The sequence below is a fragment of the Coturnix japonica genome, chromosome 3, assembly GCF_054131305.1.
Source record: "Coturnix japonica strain WE chromosome 3, WE-NBRP24, whole genome shotgun sequence".
NCBI lineage: Eukaryota > Metazoa > Chordata > Aves > Galliformes > Phasianidae > Coturnix > Coturnix japonica.
The window spans coordinates 86,059,439-86,083,767 of NC_140665.1; the positions used below are offsets into that span (position 1 = coordinate 86,059,439).

The 24,329-nt window shown below is 41.7% G+C and overlaps 1 protein-coding gene across 16 annotated transcripts in view; it reads right to left on the bottom strand.

The window, feature by feature from the left end:
* The window catches only part of ARHGEF10 (Rho guanine nucleotide exchange factor 10), a 109,704-nt gene extending 86,006 nt beyond the window's left edge, over window positions 1–23,698 (bottom strand). For 11 of the 16 annotated variants that reach the window (XR_014944225.1, XR_014944224.1, XR_014944226.1 and 8 more), the window contains exons 1-2: window positions 23,625–23,698; window positions 14,283–14,358 (exon numbers count right to left, since the gene is read on the bottom strand). Coding sequence is in view for 12 of the 16 variants with exons in the window: in XM_085542102.1 (XP_085398228.1) it covers window positions 14,283–14,319 (37 nt within the window). In the remaining 4 variants the exon portion in view is untranslated. Of the gene's footprint in view, window positions 1–14,282; window positions 14,359–23,161; window positions 23,581–23,624 lie in introns of those variants that run through there. The other 5 variants (XM_085542099.1, XM_015859318.3, XM_085542101.1 and 2 more) reach the window with 4 other exon arrangements.
* Window positions 23,699–24,329: the final 631 nt, after the last annotated feature.

Here is a 24,329-nt window from a genome sequence, read left to right on the forward strand (position 1 = left end):
GGGGTGGCAAGTAAGGACAGGGAGGTGATTGTCCCTCTCTACTCGGCTCTTGTGAGGCCCCATCTGGAGTACTGAGTCCAGGTCTGGTGCCCCCAGTACAAGAAAGACATAGAGCTGCTGGAGAGGGTCCAGAGGAGGGCCACTAAGATGATCAGGGGACTGGAGCACCTCTCCTACAACGACAAGATGAGGGAGCTGGGCTTGTTCAGCCTAGAGAAAAGAAGGCTGAAGGGTGACCTAACTGCAACCTTTCAGTGCCTAAAGGGTATAAACAGGAGGGAGTCAACTCTTCGAAAGGGTAGATAACAGAAGGACACGGGGAAGTGGTTTTAAGTTGAAGGAGGGAAGATTTAGGTTGGATGTCAGGGGGAGTGGTGAGGTGGTAGGGTGCTGGAACAGGCTGCCCAGAGAGGTTGTGGATGCCCTGGGCAGCCTGGTCTAGTATTAAATATGGTGGCTGGTGGCTCTGCCTGGGGCAGGAGGGTTGGAGATTCATGATCCTTGAGCTCCCTTCCAACCCAAGTAACTATGTGATTCTGTGACTGCCCCTTGCACTCCAAATGAAGAACTGTTCAGCACTGCAGATAAACACAGATCATGTCATAGAAAAAAAAAAGAGAATATTTTGTATAACTACAGTTATGAAGCTATGTACTGATTCTACAGTTGTTTGTCTTAAATAAAAAAGTACACACACAAAAACATATTTCAGCTCTTGGGGAGTTCTACAATAAATTAGGATGACACGAGGAACACTTAAACTTGAGCTGAATCTGACTACTAAAAAAATATATATCATTTAAAACTTAATGCTTGTGAAGGATGTTCCACTTCTTCCAGTCATTTAGTTGTTAATCAACATGATCAAAAAGTAAAATAAAATAAATAATTTTAAAAAGGGATTTCCAGGCAACTGTGACTGCAGAAAAACATGGGAGGGTGGAGATGGGGTGGGGAGAGAAGGAAGGAGAGGGTGATATGTCAACATCACAAAATCCATCTGAAATTACTTCAAATAACTTAATTATTTAGCAGGAATTCAATTTGCCCTTTCACTGCTGCTCACATTCTTAACTTTATAAGCTCCAGCCAGAGCAATGAGAATACAGTAATTGATTAAACTTTTTTAGCATATGCCAATTTCATTCTCCTGCAATTGCTTGCTAATGCTACAGAGAAATACTTCTCCTTCTTAAAAACCTACACTTGGAGTTTTAAAACATGGGGTGAGAAAAGGTAGAAATCTGACATAGAAAAAATTCTTTCAATTTAAGTGTGAAAAATGTGAATTTTGAATTAGAAAAAGGAATAAATGCTATTGTAATTGTTTTTAAAAAAGCAAACAGAATTATGACTTCTTCTTTCTTACCCAGCAAAGCTACTTTTTCTTAAGCTTACTTTAAAAACAAGCTGTGTTTACAGAGACCTGTGGAGTCATAAGCAAATTTAAACAATGTTTGGTTGTTCAGCCAACTCCAAAACGTTCTTGGCACCACCTGCTCTTCCACTCATTTTCCCTAAACTATTTACAGTTGAATGTAATAAAGCTTAATAGTTACAAGTTTGAGAGTGACCTTAATTTTAAAGCTGAGATGAGGCTAGTGAAGCTTCACCAACAATTTTCGTTTATAAATAAAATAGATTTATGACAAAATAGTACAGCACTTGCCATCAAGTGTATACACTTTGAATACAGTGCAAAAGGGAGAAAAAGAAGCAGAATTCTGTCCTGCCTTGAAACCATGTAAATTGGAAATGGTCCTTAAGACGTTAATTGAGCTTCTTCCATGGAAAACCAGGATACAAGGATCATAAGAAGGAACGATTTGGCAGTGTGGGACACTGTAACAACAAACTGGAACCCTGGGAAATAGACATGCTACTATTTAATACTGACTTGTTCATGAACACACTTGTTATAAGGTTTTAAAAGTGCCTTGAGAGATTGAAAGATGACTCCTATATAATTAAGAGTGCAGCCATAGTAACACTTATCTGTATATTAAAAAAAAGGGATAACTTACAAAGCAAAACAAACAGGCATAACAACTCCAGTACATACTATTTCACCTTGACGCATTCCAGAGATATCCTCTTTAGCCCTCACATAAAACTAACGATACGTTCACCTTTTCAGACTCTTATTTCTGAACAGTCAGTCTGCTCTGCTCCTTATATAAGCATAAGACACCATATAGCAACAAGAAATAGAACTGCACAGATTGCTATCTTCAAACTGAGAGACTGCTCTTCATTAGAATAAACAGAAGTAAAAATATCCTCATTAAAGCGATGAAAAGTCTCAAAAATTATCATTCAGTAGGAATATCAAAGAAAGGAAAACTCAATTCCTAAATATATATATTGAAAAGCCTTGATTCCTGAAGGAAAAAGAATTACTCTGTCCCACCTGAAAACCTTCCCAGAAGCTGTAGCCCTCACATGAGTAAAGTAAGCAGCTCTTTCAAAGCCAGCCTCAAGCCACAACTGCTATTAATGCAGCAGCAAGAGAGGAAAATGCACATAATCATACAAATATTCTCATCTTATCGAAGGAAGAGCTGGGAATTCCATTCCTTTTCAGAGTCTCATGACAGAAAACCATTACGGCACATTTTAAAATAACCCTTCAGCAAAACTAATTATTTGCGTCCAGACACACCATGCAGACAACTCCCAAAGCTGAGTTCGGTTTTTATCTCAGGTGAAGTTTTGTAACAGAAGCTTGATGCTTGTCTGTTCTGAGAAATGCTAAGAACAGCCTTGATTGCTCCTGTAAAAAGTTCTAATTTGGCCAACCTGTAAATCTTTCAAAAGCTGCAGATGATTCATACTCAGCTGAAAGTTTTAAAGTGTGCTAACAGGTCATCATTGGATAATCTGACAGCTATTCAGCATGAATTAGACGCCATTCCTACAGCCACCAAGCAACAAAGTACTTTCTACCTAATCATATCTTGCACTTGAGACTGTGATTTCTTCAGTATCAGAAAAGAAAACTGAACTCAAGCATTCTTTTGCTCTAGTTTTTAGTTTGCATCTCTATTCTCTGTGTTAGTCCACTTAGCACCCACACAGGGAGAAAGGGGCAGAAGTAAGCCAGCTAGTTCACATGAAACGTGCTGAATAGATAGACAGGGAATGACAGAGAAGGAAGGTGATGTAAGGATCGCTTACTGTGTGGCTGAGGAGGGCAAGTGTCAGGGAATCCCAGGGCTGGAAAGGAGGAGCCTGGAGGGCAAAGCCAGGCCAAGTAGAGGGAGAGAGAACTTGACCAGAAACACCATTGCTTTAAAGTAATAGAATTTAACTTCTTGATTGCATATTTCCACAGGATTGTATCATCCAAGGAACTTGCACACTAGGATTTTCTAACTTCTGTTTTTCACTAATAAATACCTTTATGTCCTTCAGAGCATGCACGTGCAGTTTTTCTCAGCACATTCTTAAGCACAGATCTCCACATTCCTCAAGGCCCACACAGTCACTTCCAACTGCTAAGGACAAAGCCAGACTGCAGAAACACTCATGAAACACTTTTACACATTCTTTACACACAGAGTGGTGCAAAGCTGGAACAAGCTGCCCAGATAAGTTGTGGATGCCCCGTCCCTGGAGGCACTCAAGCCCAGATTGGATGAGGCCCTGAGCAGCCTGGTCCAGTTTCAAATGCAGAGGCTGACAGCTGCAGGCGGGTTGTAGTTTGATGATCCCTGAGATCCCTTCCAACCCAAGCCCTTCTATGATTCTATGACTCAGCAAACAAAAGTGCAGATCCACACCCTCAGTTACACCAACCTAACACTGCACCCCTGGAAAGCGAGGCATAACAGTGCCTATGGAGAGCATTCCTCCACAGCAGGAGCAAGTGCCTCTGCAGTGCTACACACACTGTTACAGCACACCACCAGTACCCACAGATTAGCTCCTTGTACATTCTCACAGATAGAAAGTCTCTGCTTTGCTGGAAAAAAAATGTCTAAATCAAAACAGTGCATTCAAAACCACACGTGGGCTCTCTTCCATTTCCTTCCCTGGAAAGCAGATGGGAGCCAGAGGCTATCATTCCCCAGTCACGTGCAGTTGTGCTAAGCTGGCATTACAGGAAACAGAGGTCCCAGGGGCATGAGCACGTTGCTAATTACTCAAAGCTCATACACACACCCAAAGTATGACCACAATATGAGCAATACAGGTCTCTATGGAAAGTAATCACACTAAAAAACAAAATAGTACATAGGCACACAAGGAGTATTTCCAGTGATGGAAACTAAAGCAAAACCACACAAATTAATAGGCTCTCTCTCCAAATAAACAACAAAGAATTAAGCAAAACCTTCTCTCTCATATGTCATGAATGTATGTATTACATATTGATACTGTTGTCAATCACGTGTAACAGACATTACTCTTCTGTACAGAAAACAAACTCCAAACTGAAGTCAAATGAATGATGAATCTGTCTGTTCAGGTCGAAGGAAAAGACTCCAGGAAAAAGACTACGGGAAAGATTTACAAACACCAAAAAGTCTTACATACTGCTCTCTGTGCTATAAATTAAGCTTTAAGTTAGTTAACAACTCAAAGCATCATCCAACAGGCTAAAACAAAAACGTTTGATACAAATTAAGCTGTTCAGCAATGTAAACAGCCCACCTCTGTAATCCTACAGGATGCTTTTTAGTGCTGACTACACTATATCTACACAACCTGCTAGGTAAATATTGGCATTTTGTGACCATTACATGAACTGCCTTATAGAATCATAAACAAAAGACCTAAAAGACCTAAAAGATCATCCAGTCTGACCATTCACCTATTACCAATAGCCCTCACTAAACCATGTCCCTCAATACAACATCCAATCACTCCTTGAACACCCCCAGGGTCGGTGACTCCACCACCTCCCTGAGCAGTCTATTCCAGTGCCTGACCACCCTTTCTGAGAAGTAATATTTCCTAATGCCCAGCCTGAATCTCCCTTGCCGCAGCTTGAAACCATTTCTTCTAGTCCTGTCACTAATGACACAAGAGGCTGACCCCCAGCTCACTACAACCTTCCTTCAGGAAGTTGAGAGCAGCCTCCTCATCTCCAGGCTGAACATTCCCAGTTCCTTCAGCCTCTCCTCATAAGGCCTGTGCTCCAGACCCCTCACCAGCTTTGTAGCCCTTCATTGAACATGTTCCAGGGCCTCAATGTCTTTCTTGCAGTGAGTGGCCCAAAACTGGAAACAGTACTTGAGGTGCAGACTCACCAGTGCTGAGTATAGGGGAACAATCACCTCTCAGCTCCTGCTGGCAGCACTGTTTTTGATGCAAGCCAGGATGCCATTGGCCTTCTTGGCCACCTGGGCTCATGTTCAGCCAAGCATCATTCAGTACCCCCAGGTCCATTTCCTCTACACAGTTTTCCAGCCACTCTGTCCCAAGCCTGTAGTGTTGCCTGGGGTTGCTGTAGCCAAAGTACAGGATGCAGCATTTGGTCTTGTTGAACCTCATCCCATTGGCTTCAGCCCAGCTCTCCAGCCTGTCCTCTGCAGGGCCTCGCTACCCCCAGGCAGATCCACACTCCCAGCCAATTTGGTGCCTTCACACTCAGTGCTCTGGCACTGCTATGACCAGAAATAGCCCAGCCTGGTCCCTGGATGACCTGACTTTTTCCACCTCAAAACCATATTTGTCGATTCTGCCACTAGAATTTCACCAGGAAACACCGTGGATGCACTGCAAGCTAAGTCCTCAAAATAAGGTGACATGACATGGCAGATGACAGCAATATGTGTAGCAGAGCTCAGCCAGGGCTGCCGTGTGTATGAATTGCTGAAGTCATCCTGCAATATGCTGCCAAAAGGACAGTACACATATGGAAAAAAAGAAGTGAGCTTCAATAAAATGGAAGTCAAACAGCAGAAGAGCAAGTCATTGGAAAAAATGAAGCATTCATCTTTGGAAGATGAAGGAAGAAGCATATTGGCTAAGCACAGGATACACGTGCCATGTGAAAAAAAGAAAACCAAATACAAAAATAAAGATTTTCTAGGAAAACTGTTTTTGACCACATAGTGGATATATTTGTGGGAAAACAACCATTTGTTAAAGAAATCTCCACAAGAGAACATAATCCAGCTCAGCCTTTATTTCTCAGCATTTTTAATCTATTACATCTTTTTTTTTCCAAATGATTACTTTTCACATCAAAGCAGTTCTTCATTAATTACTTGAGGAATATGCATTTCTCTAATACAGCCTGTTTAATTAGTTAGCAACATGAAACTGCTGCATCATCTGATAATACCTTAGACTGAAATGACTTTGTTGTCTAGTGAGGCAAAAAGTGTCAGTTTATAATAGGGGGCTGAAACAGGTGAACCATGAAATCCCACTTCCACAGAAAAAACACATACAGTTCAAGTATAAAAAATGTATATCCTACTAAGAAGAGATGGAGGCCACCCAAAGTAAAATCTGAAATATGCTATGCCTTGGACAGAATATTAAACAGATAGGCTGACATTGGAAGCAAAGTTTAACATACACACCAAGTCTGACAAATGTATTATCACAGAAAAATAATGGGGAGGAAGAAGTCAACATTAATGTAGACATTAATCCTCTGTTTACAAAGTCCATTTCTACCTTGTTATTTTAACAATAAAGATCAGCAACATTGTCTGCCTACATCTACGGGCAGCCTGAAGCTGGTATGAATCATCTGGCTTTGGTTTACAGGCTCCGCAGGGCAACTCCCCAGACACAGGACAGCAGGAGCCCAGCCATTCCCATGTTTTGGCTAATGCAGCTCATTGAAGAGAGAATAGGTCACCAGTACAGTCTGTCAAGTTCAAGTTGTATAATATTCCCTTTCTTAGCAGTTGTTTTAATTATTGTTTTAATGAGTCTTTGGAGGTCTTCTTTGCACAAACACACTGAGGTTCAGCTACAGGTCAAAAAGGTACATGCACGGAATTCAAACAATGATAACGTTTCTTTAGGAGCTTACAGTCCATTAGCATCAGATCCTTTCTCATCGCCTCCTTCTGTTGGTCATGGAAAGGAAGTTCTGCCTTCACCCCGCTACTTGCCAAAAACAGCTGCCATAACCAAGACGCACGGGCTTCAAAGCTGCAGCCAGTTCACACAGGACATCAGGAAGGGATTTTTTCCAAGCTGAAGAGACATCTTCAGCAATTAGCTGGCAAATGTTCTTCATGTGGAAACACAAGAGGAGTCACCAAAACAGATAATTTGATATGTAAAAGTACTCCCAGCCAAAGTTAATTTTCCTTCCACTTTACTTTGCAATACAAGAGACTCCAAAGACCCTCTGGATGCTTTCCCCAAACCAATTCAGTGCTCACAGGACAACGTTGTGTGTCAGCATCCAGATTTCCCTTTGTCTCTCCCTGTGACAGGCACACAGATTCCAGAAATGTCACCTATCAGCGTGTGCATCTCCATGAAGCACAAAGGTAGTGACCTTCCAGACCCCAGGGAAACCTGTACCAGCTTCAAAGAAGATTTTTCAGGTCACTAAAGTCACTGAGCTGAAACCCAGCCTATTTAACAACACAACACAAGGGCATTTCTTTAGCAAACTAAAACATCTTCTTGACCTGTGGTAAGCACTCAGACTCACAAGAGTCAGAATGTAAGGTAGTTTATTTAAGGGGTATACACTGGTGCAATGGGGAGTTTGCACTGCACCAATTGTACAACTAGTGTCTCTCAAGCAGTCATATTTGTACCACATAAAATGCACAATCACCATCACTCATGATTCTGCAAAGCAAGTACTGCTAACTCACTCTAGACAGTGGGTTGTCCTATGCTAACAAATTCCTTGAATGTTTTCTTGTTTTTCACTCCTTCTTGGACATGTGCGTTGTAATAAGTTTTCTTTTGTGGTGACTGTCATGGAGTGGTGTTCTGATGTGGAATACCAACACCAACCAAATCGCAAAACCATAACAGTGACTGGTCCAGTTTCTTATCTGAAGGTTTCAGGTCTGGAATTCCAGGAGCTTCTTCCTTTGCAATGTGCTATAGATAAGCAAAAACCTTGCCCTCATTCTACCAAACTCCTCCCAAGTCTGAAGTAATTAATTTCTATGGAATTCAAGCAAGGGACCCCCCTCGTACATGTACACACTCCCCCACTCCCCCGTACAGCCCCCCTGTACAGTGATCATCCTAGGTTTTCTACCTTTATTCATACTGTATTCCATGAAACTATGACAAGGTTGCCTTTTACTGGAAAGCTTATTTGAATGAGATGGGATAAAGAAACTCTATGTAGAGGGCTGTATGGCATCTTTCCTCAGATACTTGTTAAGCACGTCTTCCTCAGATGGCTAGGAACTGATTGTTCATGTGCTCTCTACAGAGTAAGTAAGCAGCACCTGACAAATGTTCCATTCAGCAAATCAGATGCTTTATCTAAGAAATTGTAATGCAAACAAGCTTTTACTGTCTCTTACACACAAGATAAAATATTTTCAATGATGTATCAAAAAGTTACTCTGTCTATGTAAACTCTACAAATTGAGTCTGTACAGAGAGGTTTTAGGCACGGTTAGTGAATATCCACAAGGATTGGTGATATGAGAATAAACAAAAATCCCTCAGTTATTTGGCAGCAATTTATCTAGGCCAGTTAGTACAAGATGCAAACCACAAACAGGCAAAAGAGGCAATAATAATAACCCACTATTTGCATTTTGGCTCACCATTAGAAATTTTTAAAAATTTATAACTTATATAAATATTCCTTGCAAGAATACTCAAAATATCAGTATCAATTCCTTTACATTTTGTTCATTTCTCTCTTAGGGAAAAATATCAATTGCCCCAGAACAAAGATTAAGTTTCATTGACATCCCTTTGAATCTCTTTATCTCTTCCTCAGTTGCTCTTTCCAGTCAGTCTATCTGGGCCTTGTCCTACACATGGCTGAGCAAGTTAAGTCAAGCAGTAAAGTCACACTGGAAACTAGCTGAGAGAACGGAAGAAAAACAGCAACAATTCCTGTATATTATTATTCAGAAAAAAACAACAGATGTCATCAAAATGTCAAAGTTAACCACTCAATTCAATCATAGTGAAGAACAACAAAGCACAGACATCTAGCAAATATCTTACAACATTACTAAAAAAACAAACAACCAGAATTGCATCCCAATGAATGATGTTTTCTTCGTAGATGCTAAAAACAGTAACAAGTTTAATCTCTTTCTGTTTTTCCTCCAACTCTCAAATATGCTTGGCTTGAAGAAAAACACAATTAAGAGTGACATGTGACACTGTAACTGCATTTTAGCAATGGGAACACTCTCGTTGCTCTTTGTTGCACAGCTTGTCTTAATTGTCACATGAAATAATTGATGCTTACCTTAACCAGTGCATTTTCCTTTATTTACTGAGAGCAACGTGATCTTCAGTAATAAATAAATTGTTCTATTACAAATGAGATGTCACACACCAGCAAGCTACTGCCAGCTTCAAAAACAAGGGACCATTCATAACTACAATTCATATTCTGTTCTCATTCTTCTGAAATCTTGGCTCCCCTTTTACCATCATTTGTAACTGTCTGTATGTTGAAAATAGATATCTAACAAACAATGCCATTTAGCCTAAGACCAACTCCCTGTGTAGATTCTATTTAATTTAAGCAGTGTTCTTATTTCAATCCCCCTATCATGCAAACTAACGTCTTTCATCCTACTCTAGCCTGAAAACAAGCACATTTCCCAGCCTGTTCTTTGCTTCCATAAGCTACGCTGTAAAATATATAAGCGGTTTTCTTGACAAAAGCTCTAATTTAACTACATGATTTCCTTCTCAGTCACAAAATCAGCTTGTTAAAACAGCTAAGATCTAAATAAATTTCAACATCATTAACAGGAAAATGTTAATTGAATAATCTCACATATATGTGTGTGTGTGTGTGTGTGTGTGTGTGCGTATAAAAGAAGTATACAGGGAAAAAAGAAGTAGTTCCTCTAGCAGAGAAATACAGTTATTTCCACAGCAAAACATGGCAGTCGCTCAGCAACTCCCTGCTACAGCTAATAAAGGGTTTTTCCTCTGTTTTTGTTTTACTGGAAAATGCAGTCACCCCAATGGGAACTTTTATGAAAGTATGGATGTTTCTACTCCTGTCTTACTGGGGAGTGCTCTCAGATTCAAGACAGACTTCCTAGTTATGCACAGAGGAACTATGACTATTTTAGTGATCCGGCACTGGCAGACAAACAAACACACACACACACACAAAAAGCAGGAAGACACAATCACAGCACTCAGTCATATACAGGATATCCCGATTTAAGTCCTTGGCCTCCCTGCTTTATGTCTGGACATAATGGGAATAAAGAAATATCCCACTTGCAGTTCTACAGAGCTGACCATTTACATAAAAAACTGTATAAAATGCTTTTACATCTGGAATCTAGTAGATACCATCATTCTGTTTTCAGCTGAAAGAACATCAGGAAATGTCTTTATTTCATCCCACTGAAGAACATCTTGAGTTTCCAACCTTCAGTTGAAGAGAAAAAAAGCTTCCCACCTGGTTTCACTCATAGTATTGGGAACAGTGGCATAAGTCAGCAAGAGGTGAGAACAACCCATCACCACACCCAGCTTTAGCAGCTCCTAATCCTTCCCAGATGACAGTTATGGATGACTGTCACTCAAGTAAAGAGTATTTGGCATGAATATGGAGACAATGAAGTCAAATTCATTCTCATTACATCCTCTTATTGAATACTGAATTTTCACTATTTCATTCTAATAAAAATAGTTTTAATATCCTATAAGTAGGAAGCAAAATGGGAAGTCTCTTTCTGACTCCAGAACTGTACAGCAATAGAGCCATGCTCCAAGTCTTATCACTGTACATAAACCTACCTTGGCAGACTCAGTTCATTACAGAACAGAGTTTAGGTCTCAGAGCTGTTGTAAAAGGTTACTTAGGATGAGTGGAATGAATCACTGACAAGCATACTCAGCATGAGGAAATACACCCTATGTTTTCTAATAGTTTCCAAATAGAAATCATTTGAGGGATACTGCCACGTATAAGAAGGGCAAAGAAGCAGCATGTTCAGACAAGCAAGAGCAGACTCAGAAGCCTGTTGGACACCTAGCACCCCACCCCACCTCCCTTAGGCAAGAGGCTGCTCAGGTACCCAGCCCCTGCAGCACACACACATGCCTCCTTTTGAGGAACAGCCCTGATCAAAGCCTATCAAGTCCTTACTAAAGAGTAAGGTTTTATTTGCAAGATCACAAGATGTTTTTCGAGTAAATAAATGAACAGCCAGAGACGTTACCTCCTAATAAGGTAATAGCATAAGCACTGAGTACAATAACGGAGCCCTAGAACAGGTTGCCCAGTGAGGCTGAATCTGCTATGGAGATATTCAGGACCTACCTGGACTCCAATCTGTGTGATCTATTGTAGGGTATCTGCTGTAGCAGGGGGGTTGGACTCAATGGTCTGAGATAAGCAAACACCATTCAAGCATTAAATACACAACTCAAGTCATTGGTCAGCATGAAGAGCACTAGCCTACAGCGCAATGCAATTCCTGATTCTAGGAATTACAAGATTTAAATTCTTATCTGCAGAGTCTGCAGTCCACATCATATCCTTTCTGTCTAGATAGGTTTGGTTAACTACACTCCATTACAGCAGTAAATTAAAAAATATAATTGTAACTTACGGTCATAAGCAAATTTCTTTATGTTAAGCATCAGTTTTGAAGCACTCTTCAGATAACTCTTGCAACCAAGGAAGCCTTTGTAGCCATCCCCCTCTCCCTGATATCCAATATATGATATGCTAACATATATATTCAATAAAAATGTACTCAAAGAAAAATATTAGGGAGTTTTTAAATCAAGCTTAGAAAAAAAATAATCTTTTGAAAGTAATATATTCTGAAAGAAAGAATATGTGGTGTGTTTTTGACTATTTAAAATAGTACCTTAGTACTTGAGTTTGCTCTGAGGTAAGGGGATTAACTAGTACAAACCTGTCACTGCCTCATTAACAGTGCACGAGTGGAATGTCCAAACAGCTATAAGGAAAAGTGTTGCATAAGTATAATAAATGAAATAAATAAAGGTTAAATCCCTTTTTTCTATCAGATGTAGATTTTTTTTAATCAAAAAGTGGCAGAGGAAGTTCTATTATTGATCCTAACAGCACTTCACATTTCTCAAACAATGTAGAGATAATAGTGTAATTCTGATCATTTCTGACAAAGCTTTTACAATGACAAGGAAAGCATACAGTGACACAAGATCACTCAGAGCAGCAACTTGAACAGAGAATCAACTTAAGTTAATAGGTCTCGTGCCAGCATATTAAGGAGCAACATAAGCATGTGATACACGTAGTTCTACATGTCATTAAGAGCTTTGAATTCTGGAATCATACTGAACTACGTAACCCTGATTTTTTGTCAGAGTGCCCCACTTGCAGATACAATGCATGAAGCCACTGCCACAATTACTGCTTTAAACACTGGCAGCTCCTGCTCAAGTGGAAATATCGATTCCTTATGGATGACTCTTCCTCCGCAACACTACATTTCTTTGGAGATGGACTAACTGATAAAGACAGTTTCACAGTAACCGTCACTAAACAAAACAGAGTTAAACTCAGAGTCCTGGCCGCACAGATTGGGACAAGCACAGGAAAAGCATTATGCCAGCAATAACCTCAGCAACATCTCGAGCATAAATAAAACTGTTAACAATGCTGTCTAAAAACTAACCCATTAAAAGCTGATTTCACAACTCCCTGCTTCTCTCACACTCCCTATTTCCTAGGTAGTATCTAGTAATAGACCTCTGTCTGTGGCAGTGCCTAAGCTAGAGAGAAAGCAATTTTTATCTAGGATGATGATTCCTAAATTCTTGAAGATTTATGGTTGAACAACAATAAGACAAACTCTCTTTCACAGTTCGAAGTTTTCATAAGCTATTTAAACAAGGAGTAAAATGTCCTCTAAGGAATAACATTTATTAGTAAGACACACATGCTAATATATGCTTTTTAATATATATAGATGCATATATATATATTTATATGTACATTAATACATTCATGAGAAACAGATCAGAAATGATGAGAAGACTACAAAACTCACTTTCTATGCAGTCTGTATTAGTAACTTTACCAAAATAAGAACAGCTACACTGAGTTCAACAACAGGTCTATATAATCATCTCTCAACAAATAAACGCATTGGGAAGAGCAAGATCAGGACAAACATACATGATACTACTCCTAAGAAATCTCCTAGCACCCAACTATCAGAAGCCTAATCTTTTCAAGATCTAAAATGCACAAATATCAAACACTATTCAAAGATGCATTTACAAGAAGTCAAATGAGAAGAAATAGCTATAGACAATATTCTCTTTCAGCAAGCAAGAATGGTGAAGACAGTGATAAAGTGTCTTTGTAAATTCTGCCTTTGTGCCACTTAAAACCTGAGCTGTACGTACCAGCAGCCATACAGATGCTGGCATACAGCTGCCAGAGGGCACCAAGAGGAACACTTTATTGAACTGGCTCCATTGCACAGAATACACAATAATCTTCCATAAATTTCTAGGCTCTGACCACAGAGAAGTTTAGCCATGTATGTTTCCCCTCTGCTTCTCATGAGGACACATACTGGCTGAGCACCATGCTGAGGAGCTGGAGCTAGAGAACTGCAGGATCCGGTGGTCCTTCAGCTACAGCCCTCAGGAGATATTGTTGTGGCTTAACACGCCCTGTGGAAGCAGCACATGCACCAACAGCTCACTCCTCTCTCAACTCAGACTCCAATCTCATCCAGATGTTTGAGACATTGGCCTGAATACCCTGTCCATGCCACAAGCTTTGTTCATTTGCTTTCTAGAGGGCAGCACATTCAGGAGGACTTTGGGTCAAGGAAGTACAGGACAAAGGTGCGATGATATGATCCACACTAAGTTGCCTTTGAAAAATGTTTACTTGCAGATAGGGACTGTAAAGACTAATCAGTCCCCCAGCTACTTCCCGCCATGCTGTCACAACACCAGCAAGCAATATTCAAGAACAAAACAGGGCAGACTGTGGAAGTTCATGCTTCAGTGGGGCACAGTTCAGTAGTTCCAGGAGAAAGTTTCAAGTTCATATAGAGGAAAAGAGCAAAAAAACCCTTTCAAAATATATATTTGAAAATAAAGCTGCATTGTTACAACAGAAATCATTCGCAAAACAAAAACTGAGTTACCTTCTGGGGGTGGGGGAGGGAATTCCTCTGTGTCCATCCTAGTGTATCCACCACGCCTTCAGCTGACTGAAAAACCCTGCAAAAATGAAGAGAACATTTTTTTACATGAATATCATTTCCAACTATACAGACACTCCTTTTCAGTTTGGCCAGGCTCATAGCTAATAACATGATAGAAGAGAGGAGATGTTCCTGGCTCCTTGCTTCACAACTAATCTAGTCCAAATTTTTATGTACACAGTTCTCAGTACTTGAGCCAGTAAGTGCAGTGACCTCAATAAGACAGAGGAATAAAGCTGAAATCTTTAAACTATTTGGTACTCTGCAGCTCCCACTGTGACAATTACAAGCAGATTATTAAAACATGCTATGTTGATGTTGGTTTGGTGTACATGTCCTGCTTCAAAATCATCCCGATGGATAATGGGAGAAAAATCCTAGGAAGATCAGAAGTTTTGATGATGCTTTTCTCCATTTGGGAATCAGAAATTACAGCTGTTAAGTTTGGGTTGGGAGAAGGGGCTTTAATCTTAAAACTTCTGCTTGAGCCATCCTAATCCCACCTCTTCTGAAGAAAGCTGAAACAATGGTGAGCACCCCCCATGCACACCTTCTCTTTTCTCCAGTGGAGTATGGCTCTTAAACCTACAAAACACTCCCATATTTTGCTCCTGAATACACACTGAGAGGGAGTATACATTCTCCTTCCTTCCTCCCAGTGGTATTTAAAAGCAATATTCCAATGTAATCCAGAAGGACAAACTGGCACATGCTGCCCCAAAACCATTTTTGCTCTAATTGGAAAGGTAGCATATAAGGGTAGCATAAGTTTTTGTCCTACTCCCGAGTCATCAATTGATGTTTATCTCAAGGAGTCAGCATTTCTGAACACAAAATAGATCAAGTGCTTGGAAAGTCTCTGTAGCCAAAGTATGGAAAGGTTAAGCTGAAGGAGACAGTGAAATTCAGGAATGGTAGAGAAATAATAAGCTAAATGAATTACAGTATGGGGCCAAATGAATTGCCATGTACAGAAAAGGTGGTGGTTTCTGAAAAAAGTGTCTTAAAATGCGAGCCAGCCTTAGACTGTAATTGAGTTATTGATGAAAGGACTGGGCAGCCTAGTCTGGTGGCTGGTGACCCTGAACATAGCAGGGGGGTTGAAACTAGATGATCAGTGTGGTCCTTTTCAACACAGGCATTCTTTGATTCTATGAAAAGAAGTAACTTTGGAACCAGGAAGGGATTCATGCACATATACAGCATCTATCAGTCACATATAGAACGTTCTACTGAGTGCTCTTACTACACAGAGTCCTTCCAAAAGCCGCTCTCATTACAGGTTGTATCTACAAAGGTTGTTCCTCCTTACAAAGGTCTAGAACACATTTTGACAAACCAAAACTGTCAGGCAAAATATGGGAAAAATATGGTTTGAAGAGAAGGGTATTTTTCTTAATTCTTTTTATTTCTTTATTCTTTTAAAGAATAGATCGTTCTTTACAACCATCACTGGAACAAACAATTTCCAACCTGAAACATGCAATAGCTGGCAAAGCTCTGGAAGTTAATCTCAGCACCTCTGCCAAATGCATCTTTAGGAAGGCAGCATAAAGGCCCCCTGCTTTTCTTTATTTTATTTTTAAACAGGATGTCAGTTTTTAAACACATGTGGAACTTGCTTCAACAGTAATTTTAAAAATACTCCTCTTCCTGACAAGCCATCCTTACAATAAGCATATACAGAACTGTGCTGTGGAAGCTTTCAACTTGTTTTCTGTTTTGATCTAACTCAGCGACATGCTTTAAATTACACAGGAATTGTGCAGAGGAAGGACACAGACCCAGTGTTAGAGCCCTAACCACTGACCTGCTTTCTCTGATAGGAACAGTGTGGTTATTCACAAGAAGAAAGATATACTTTCTTATTTAAGAATGCCTTATGAGTTGACTTATACATTGCATTAGTTCAAGTTCCACAGATTGTTCTCTACATTTCAGCTACTGAGATAAATGTTCCAGTGCAAAGAGAGCTTGTGTACTGTGCATTTTGGTAATACTCTTCATAAAGATGAAACAAACCCCATTTTATGTACCAGATATAGCTACACCAGTGTTCATGGAGCATTTTCCAACAGCACCATACATAAAAACCTTTTAATCTTCTGTTGGGAAATCGGGGAGCTAACTGAAATCAAAGGGATTTAAGGCCAGGCAATTCAGTTCAGCCAGGAGTACACAACTCATGTGGCATGTGTAGTTGCAGTAGTTTTTCCCTCTTGATCCCAGAAGTCGTGACCACTAACAGAAGTCTCAAACTGTGCAGATATACAAGTTTATATAAGTGAAAATCACAGAAATCAAGTATCAAATTAAGTTGAAAGGGACCACTGAAACTTCTCCCCTATACTCAAGACAGGTGTAATTATAACATTAGATCAGGTTGCTTTCATCTCTACACAAATTCTGAAACTTACAGCAGCCTGTGACCATCACCTCTCATTCTCTTGCTGTGCACCCCTGAACTCTGACTCTGTCTTCTTTACAATACCTCCTGAGAGAGCAGAGGACTGCAATTCAACTGCCTTAGTCCTTTCTTCTTAGAACTAACCAAATTCTGCTGCTGCTGCATCTCCTGATCTTTTCTAGTGCCCCAGCCATGGCAGCCTTCACTGGCCTAGCTCGTTTGCCAGTCTCTCACTCATACTGGACCCCAAACTGCACAGTATATACCAGATAGAATACCACAAGTGCTGAGCAGACTTCACTCAGTTTAACACAAGATCATTTAGGAAACTTAACTATGAGAATACCAAAAATTGATTATTTCCTCTAATTATACAACAAACAATAGACAACCAGTTTTCAGCTACCAGGACACAAATAACAATCGCCATCTGCATTTCTGCTTCATACAAACTAGATTCTAAAAGTCATTACTTACACAATAGTCAGAAGGACCAAAGCAAACATCTCCAAAACTATGAGGCAGCTCAGTGGTCAGAGCTAATGGCATAGATCTATCCACTGAACCTGACAGTGATGCACACTGCCAAGATTCCAACTCTAAAACCTAAGAACAGTAAAGACTGCAAAGTAACTTCTCTGAGAAAGCCTGCAAGCCTAATAATTCAACTAAAACAAAACAACAACAAATCCGTGAAGACAAAGTTTCTGAATGTCTGAAATACTGTCTGTAATCCTGCTCTGAAGCTGCAGGTGGGGGTGAGCTGCCATGAAGATCAGCACCGCAGCCCACCACCAATGCTGCAGCCTTGTGCTCGGCTTGCTCCATTTTATCCAGATCTTTCTTGTATCAGGGCAGGGTGAGCTGGGGACAGAACACTGGGTGTAGTATTCTAGGTGTGGTTTGACAAGCACAGAGTGAAGGGAAATCCTTCCACTTGAAAGAGCAATTCTTTCCCACAAGCATAACCTTGCACTTGTCCCTCCCGGATTTCCCAAAGCTCTTGTCAGTCTGTTCCTCCTACCTGCCCACCTCCTGCTCATGTCATCCACTGCTCTCCTCTTCACCTGATTTGCTGTCACTGGCAAACTTTGGAAGTGAGGACTGGTCACATTTTCAAGTCATGTAAAATAGTTAAAAGACTGTACAGCAGATGGCTGGTGCAGACCTTTTGCTACCAGCCTCCAGGCTGGTTACAACACACTTAGCCCACTTAGCTACTCCTTTTTTCACCCCTCTGGTAGTACATCCACATAGATCATAATGGCATTCTGCATCAGCGAACCTGCTGAATTCAAACCAAACATTAACCCAGACATTAACAAATGTTAAGCTCTGTAGCACTAAGCTGTTTATAGATGGGGAAGCTGAAACCTACAAATATTTATGAAATGAGGGGAAATATGGATTATAAGTAATTGAAACCACGGAATGGAGCAGTGTGCCCTTGGGGAAATGACTTTTGCTGAAACAGCCTTTGCCTCTTCTGTCTCTTGTGATGGGAACAGCTTGAATACACACAGGTAAAACAGGAACGTCACCCTGGGTTCTGGTTTCCGTCCTAAGGACCAGCTGTACCAAAACAATCAAAGGCACTGGAGGAACTACAAGTAATGCCAGAGTCACACACCTTTTAGTAAGGAGTGATGCCTTTGTTCTATGACACAAACTAGAGCATCATGTTGCCAGCTCACAACCGTGACCTTCTGCATCACACACCCAAATAGGAATATGAATACTAGGAGCACTTAAAAAATGATGTTCCAAATTGTAACTAACATCATCTGGAAAAGCAATCTAGTTTCCTAAATTTTATCTTTCAAACTTCATTCAAATTACTGTCCACCAGCATTGGAGATTAAGTACTACATTCGTTAGAAACACTCTCATGAAGGTTTCTGAGTCAGAGAAGACCCTCACATGCTGTGGAAAACTTCAATTATGATGCAAATTTATGTATGATTTATATGTATACATGCTACAATAATACACTGAATTATTATGCAGAGATTTCTTAAATGCTATTCACAAACATGAATTTGCTCTAGTACTTCTGATAAGCCTCATGTGTGGAATACAGTAGTTCTGTCACAGGAGAAGTTTCAACCTCCTAAAAACTATTCTGATTTCCCAGCAAATTTGGTTCTCACTACCCAAGGATCCTGACTTCTTGTCAGGGGAAAAAAAAGAGGGGACTACAGAGGATATCTTCTATAGATAGAGCATCCTTCCACTCAAAAACAAAGGTCAAACCTGCATTAAATGCAAGCATGCTGGTTTCACAATCACAGGTTGTCACGCAAGGTGCTGATGACAACTGTATCAGGAGATGTATCAGAAGCTCTTTCCAATGACTCAAGTGAAATGATACACCGCGCTAAAGATTCAGTTCCCACTGCTTTACTGCAAACCCAGTTCTGACAGAGCCACTTTCCCTAACAATTTCCAGTTCTTTGGTTACTTCTGTCCTTGGAAAAGCAGCAATCATTACTTTTGTTGTTACTACTTATACCTGGAAAAAACAAACAAACAAACCACTGCAGATAATTAATTATATCTGACCATTTAAAAGTGTTCAACTAAACCATTTGCTTTAAAATGGTGTAAAATACAAAGCTTTATGCCCAAGACTTTGGTCCTAGCAGGTGATTTACACATTTGCTCTTTTTCATAACTTAATCTCATCTCACAGATAAGAAAATAACATTTATCCCCTTGAAACTGTATACTTGTTATGTATGTATAATGAGATGATCACAAGAAACAGCTCTGCAATCTTATAAGATGCTCATATTTTACCAACTTTATGACTGGAAACATTCAAAATGATTGCAAAAATAATATGAAAGTATTTCTAAGAAACAGACTAGAGAACAGAAATGAGAGCGAATGTTTGACCTTGATCTAAGATCCTAATGGCTCAGATTCATGGTTCAGTCCCAAGTAACAAGTGCTGTATAGAACAGTAAGTCACCGAAACAGACATTCCCCAAGATAATGCCCCTATTCACCACTGTTTAAGTAGAACAATTTATTTTGCTCTGGTTAACTGCTTCACCCACACATTTGACATTAAGCTTCAGGCTTCCTGAGCAGCTAACGTGTAGGACACGAATCAATGTTGTCCAGTTATGCATCGCTTCCCACAGTCTTGCTGATTTGGGTGGTTCAGAATAAAAACATGAATCCAGTTTTTGATCGAAAGACGCAGGTTTGCAAAAACATGTTTCAGATTTTGCTTAGCACGACTTATTATTGTTCCCCTTGAAAGCAACTTGTACTTTCACTTGTCCCTGACCTCAAAATCAACTTCAGTATTTTGATGAGAGTAAAAGTCAGATTTCTGATTATAAGAAAACACCCAAGTGATTTAAATCTTGAAAGAAGCTCAGAATGCAGCAGTTTCCTTCTATGGGTGCAACTGATCATGACTGCTCAGGCTCTGTTCTCTTCCATCTACATACACACGCAGTGACCTTACTAAGAAAGATATGGAAACAGAAAATTAAATCATAATTCTATAACAGACCATAGAAAGAATTTCTATTTTCCCATCACCATATCCTTTCCCATCACCAAGAGCACCTCTCCCCTCAGAGCACTCCTGTGGCCTCCCTCCCTAATTCCCAGGCTTGGTTATGAACCCCCAGTAGATCAGTAAGTTGGGGGGGGGGGCTATGGCTCTCCTGCACTCTTGGAGTCAGAATACAACTTTTCAGTGTGAATTTCCCACCAGCAAAGTAACAAGATTTCATACAAGCATGAACAAGGGTGAAAAAACATCCATAGTGAGTAGCTATTATAACAAAAGGAGGTCTTGGATGTGAGAAAGATGCCTCACTCCCACTCTGTAGAATGCACACAAAGTGAAAGAGTAACTTATGACCCTATCAGCAAAGCCTCGCGTCTTGCCCACTGGAACATAGAAAACATTCCAAATTAACTCTCCATAATGGACAATTGCTGCAATATATATTCTACAAGAAGCATCCAAGCACAGTATGGAAATGCAGTTGCAGATTAAAAAGCTGCCAAGAGGCTGAACTTATTAACACTGTTTCAGAAGTGCCTTCCAAATTAGAGGCCATAAGATGATTTCCCACAATATCCCTTACACAGTTCTAAACTAGAACTAAAATGGACAAACCTGGTGAAAGAAAGAAGTCACCTGACAGAACCAGAATGAAAACTGTCCCACATGCAGAAAGAAAAGTGAGTATTGCAGATTGCTATTTTCTCCATGGCCCACAAAACTGAGGGCAGCGTGGTATTAAAAATGCGTGAAGAATGTAACAGCCATAGCTCTGTACAGTGTATACATTTTAATCCAAAATATCTAGTCAAAAATACCTCTTCCCCACAGACTGCAGAATTTGCTTCCCAGCTTGTTCAGAACCAGACTGAAGTTGATGAATTTTTCTACAACAGAGACTAAAAATAATTTCTATTTTTATAGAAGCAATTAAAATACTTCCTGTTACACAAATGAGTAATGTACTATTCCCAGTTGAAATAAATTCCATTAACAATTATGAAGTCTGACAATAGTTTTTTAAGGTTTAGAGAACTTCGTTGTCTCCCTTCATACGTCTATAAACTACACAAGGAACCCTGAACAGCTCAGAAACAAATGATGGAGGAAGGAAGAGAAGGGAGGGAAGGAAGGGAAGGAGAAGAAAACCATCCCACAGTAAGGAGTAAGTATCAGTGTATTCTAGCAAAGAAAATAATAATAAAATCAGTGCAAGCTTTTATAATCATAAAACAACAACCACTAACCAAATACACGAAAAGTACTGTTGAGAGGAGTGATTTACGTACATGTACCAACATAGGGATGCTAAGAATCATCAGCAGCTGAGATATAGATGCTAAGAGTCACTTGAAGCATTCTTTAAAAGTTGTGACTTGGCATTAAAAATTCAGCCTACTAAAAACTAAGGCTACGTGCCTCATAGAGTTCAAATCTTGGAAATCTTTAGTTAAGATATGCTACAGAACTACTAAACATAGGGCAATATTTGATGTATTACTGCAATTTCAAGAAGCGTCAAGTCTGTTTCATAGCACACTGCTCTGAGAAAGGACCTCCACAGCTGCTGCGGGCAGATCCATGCCCTCTCTGCAGAAAGGAACAGCGGTTCCCAGCCAGAAGGGGGCATGGAGACAGGCATCTATTCACAGGACAGAGATCTTCCCATGCTGTGGTACACTAACCACTGACCTGTCAAATCCAGCTGCCCACAACCCACACAGCTGATGTCGGTGTCACAGTGATGGCCACTGTACAGTGCTACGGCTCCTCTCTATGTCCTGCTGCAAACAGACTGTAAGACCTAGGCGATCCTGCTTTGGCAAGTGCTTAGGAGGAACTGTCGGACAGCATGTTCACAAAGTTTTAGAATCACATGAGTTAGAAGGGAACCTTAAGGGCCATCCAGTCCAACCCCCCTGCAATGGACAGGGACACCTACAGTTAGAGCAGGTTGCTTCCAGCCCCGTCCAGCCTGGCCTTGGGTGTCTCCAGGGACAGGAAATCCACAGCCTCCCTGGGCAACTTATTTGCTCTTCACTACCCTTATCATAAAAAAACCTTTTTTCTTATATCCAATATAAACACATTTTTCCCAGCACTAGCCTCCTTCCACAGCCCCCTTCTCCTCCACATCCACCTGTGGGTGTCAGCCACAGAAGCCCCATGTGCTGGAAGCCCCATCCATGCCCATGTAACATCCAGTGTTTTGTGCACAAGTAAATTGAGCTGTCCACAGATTACCCTCGAATCTCACCACAGAGCCTTCAGAAATATCCAATTTCAAGACAGTGCCTAAAAAGCTACTGTTTGTAGCCAGATAAACACATGTAACTGGTTCATGGGCTGCTGAGCCCGCGGAAGGAAAAAGACAAGATGGATTAAACAAAGCAAGTCAGACAGATTATCAAGATCAGAGCACCCAGGTGACAGGAGCGGAGGAGAGCCTGCAGCCTGACCTCCTGCAGAGGGTTGGAAGCATGCTCAGTAGGTCTGGGTTGAACAAACATGAAAATTCAAGTTTAGAACTTAAGACAGATAAAATCCTTCTGGTCAAAATGACACCTCTGCAATGGGCAGATTCTTAATACCTGTCCCCCAAGCACCCACTCCTGTCTGCTGGCAAAGCCCACCAGGCCAATGAGTGCCCTCAGAGCAGCTCCCGCATGCTACTCAAGTAACTACATGCTCTGTGGTCTCCACAAACGACTGTGTAGCTGTTCGGATACCTTATAACTAACAAACGAGAGACAGTTCTAATACTTCCTTCGGAAAAACAAACAAACAAACAAGTCGTTACTACAGCACCAAAGTGTTTTCCCTTGTCTCGAGGAAGACAACCCAACTACAAACCCTAATTACAAAGTCTTTGCTGCATACACGGGCTTAGTTTATCAAACAGCATTCCGGATGGTAAAACAGCCGGGTACCGCCGAGCCCCGGGCCGAAGGGCCGAGTCCAGCCGCCTCCGCCCCGCACCGGGCGCCCACCGCGTCTGGATGCTGCCCGTACGAGGAGAGCTCGCTGGAAAAGCTCGCAGCAGAAACTTCAGGAACGGACAGGCGGCGTTCGGCAGCGAGCCCCGCGCCCAGCATCCACGTCCCGCGGGCCGAACGCGCTCCCCCGAGCCGGGCGGAGCTGTCCCGTTACCCTCGGGACTCACCGGCTACACGGCAGCCGCCCGCTTCCACCCGCGCGGCCCCGGCCAAACCATCCACGTCCTCAACCGAGGGCGGCGGCCGCGCCCAGAGCCCCGATGCCGGCGGGCCCTCCCCGCTCCGCTCCCCCCGCCGCGCTGTGCCGGAGCTCCCGCCGCTCCGCGCTGCCCCGGCCGCGCACTCACCGCCAGGCCGGGCCGAGCCGCTGTGTCCCGGCGGGGCGCCGCTCGCCGCTCGCCTCACCCCCAGCCCCAGATCCAGCCCGCCGCGCCCCGCCCGCTGCCGGGCCTTGCGGCAGGGCCCGCCGCCATTGGGGCAGCGCGCAGCTCCGCGGACGCGCGGTTGGCGCAGCGGAACGCCGCTCGAGGCGGGGCGGGACCGGCCCCTCCGGCCCCTCCGCCCCCCGAGGCACCGAGCGGGGCCCTGAGAGCGGGGACAGGGCACCTGCTGCGGGGATGCCGCACGGGGAGGGGGATGCGCGGCTCTCGCTGCCGGGATGGAAAAGTTGGGCAAGTGCGGAATATACTTCAACTTTTTGATTTGATTTTATCCCTGCCACATCCTCATGACTGGTCCATTAGCTGAGCCACTGTGGCTGGTTTAGAACTTAATGTCATTTATGACTGGAAATGAAGCCCTCTGTTAGTTTGCTAAAAATCAAACTTGTTTTGATATAGCAAAATAAAGGGTTCTCAAAGATGTCGGCATCTCATCCTGAACACGCAGGTCACATCCCTGACACAGGTCATTGCTGCCAACTGTTCTCCTTGTTTCCTCGCAGCAAGAGTCTTGAATACATTGTAATTCTTCGGCTCCTGATACAGTATCATAGAATCGTTTGAGTTGGAAAAGACATTTAAAGTCCATCCAGGCCATGGGAGAGGTGTTCC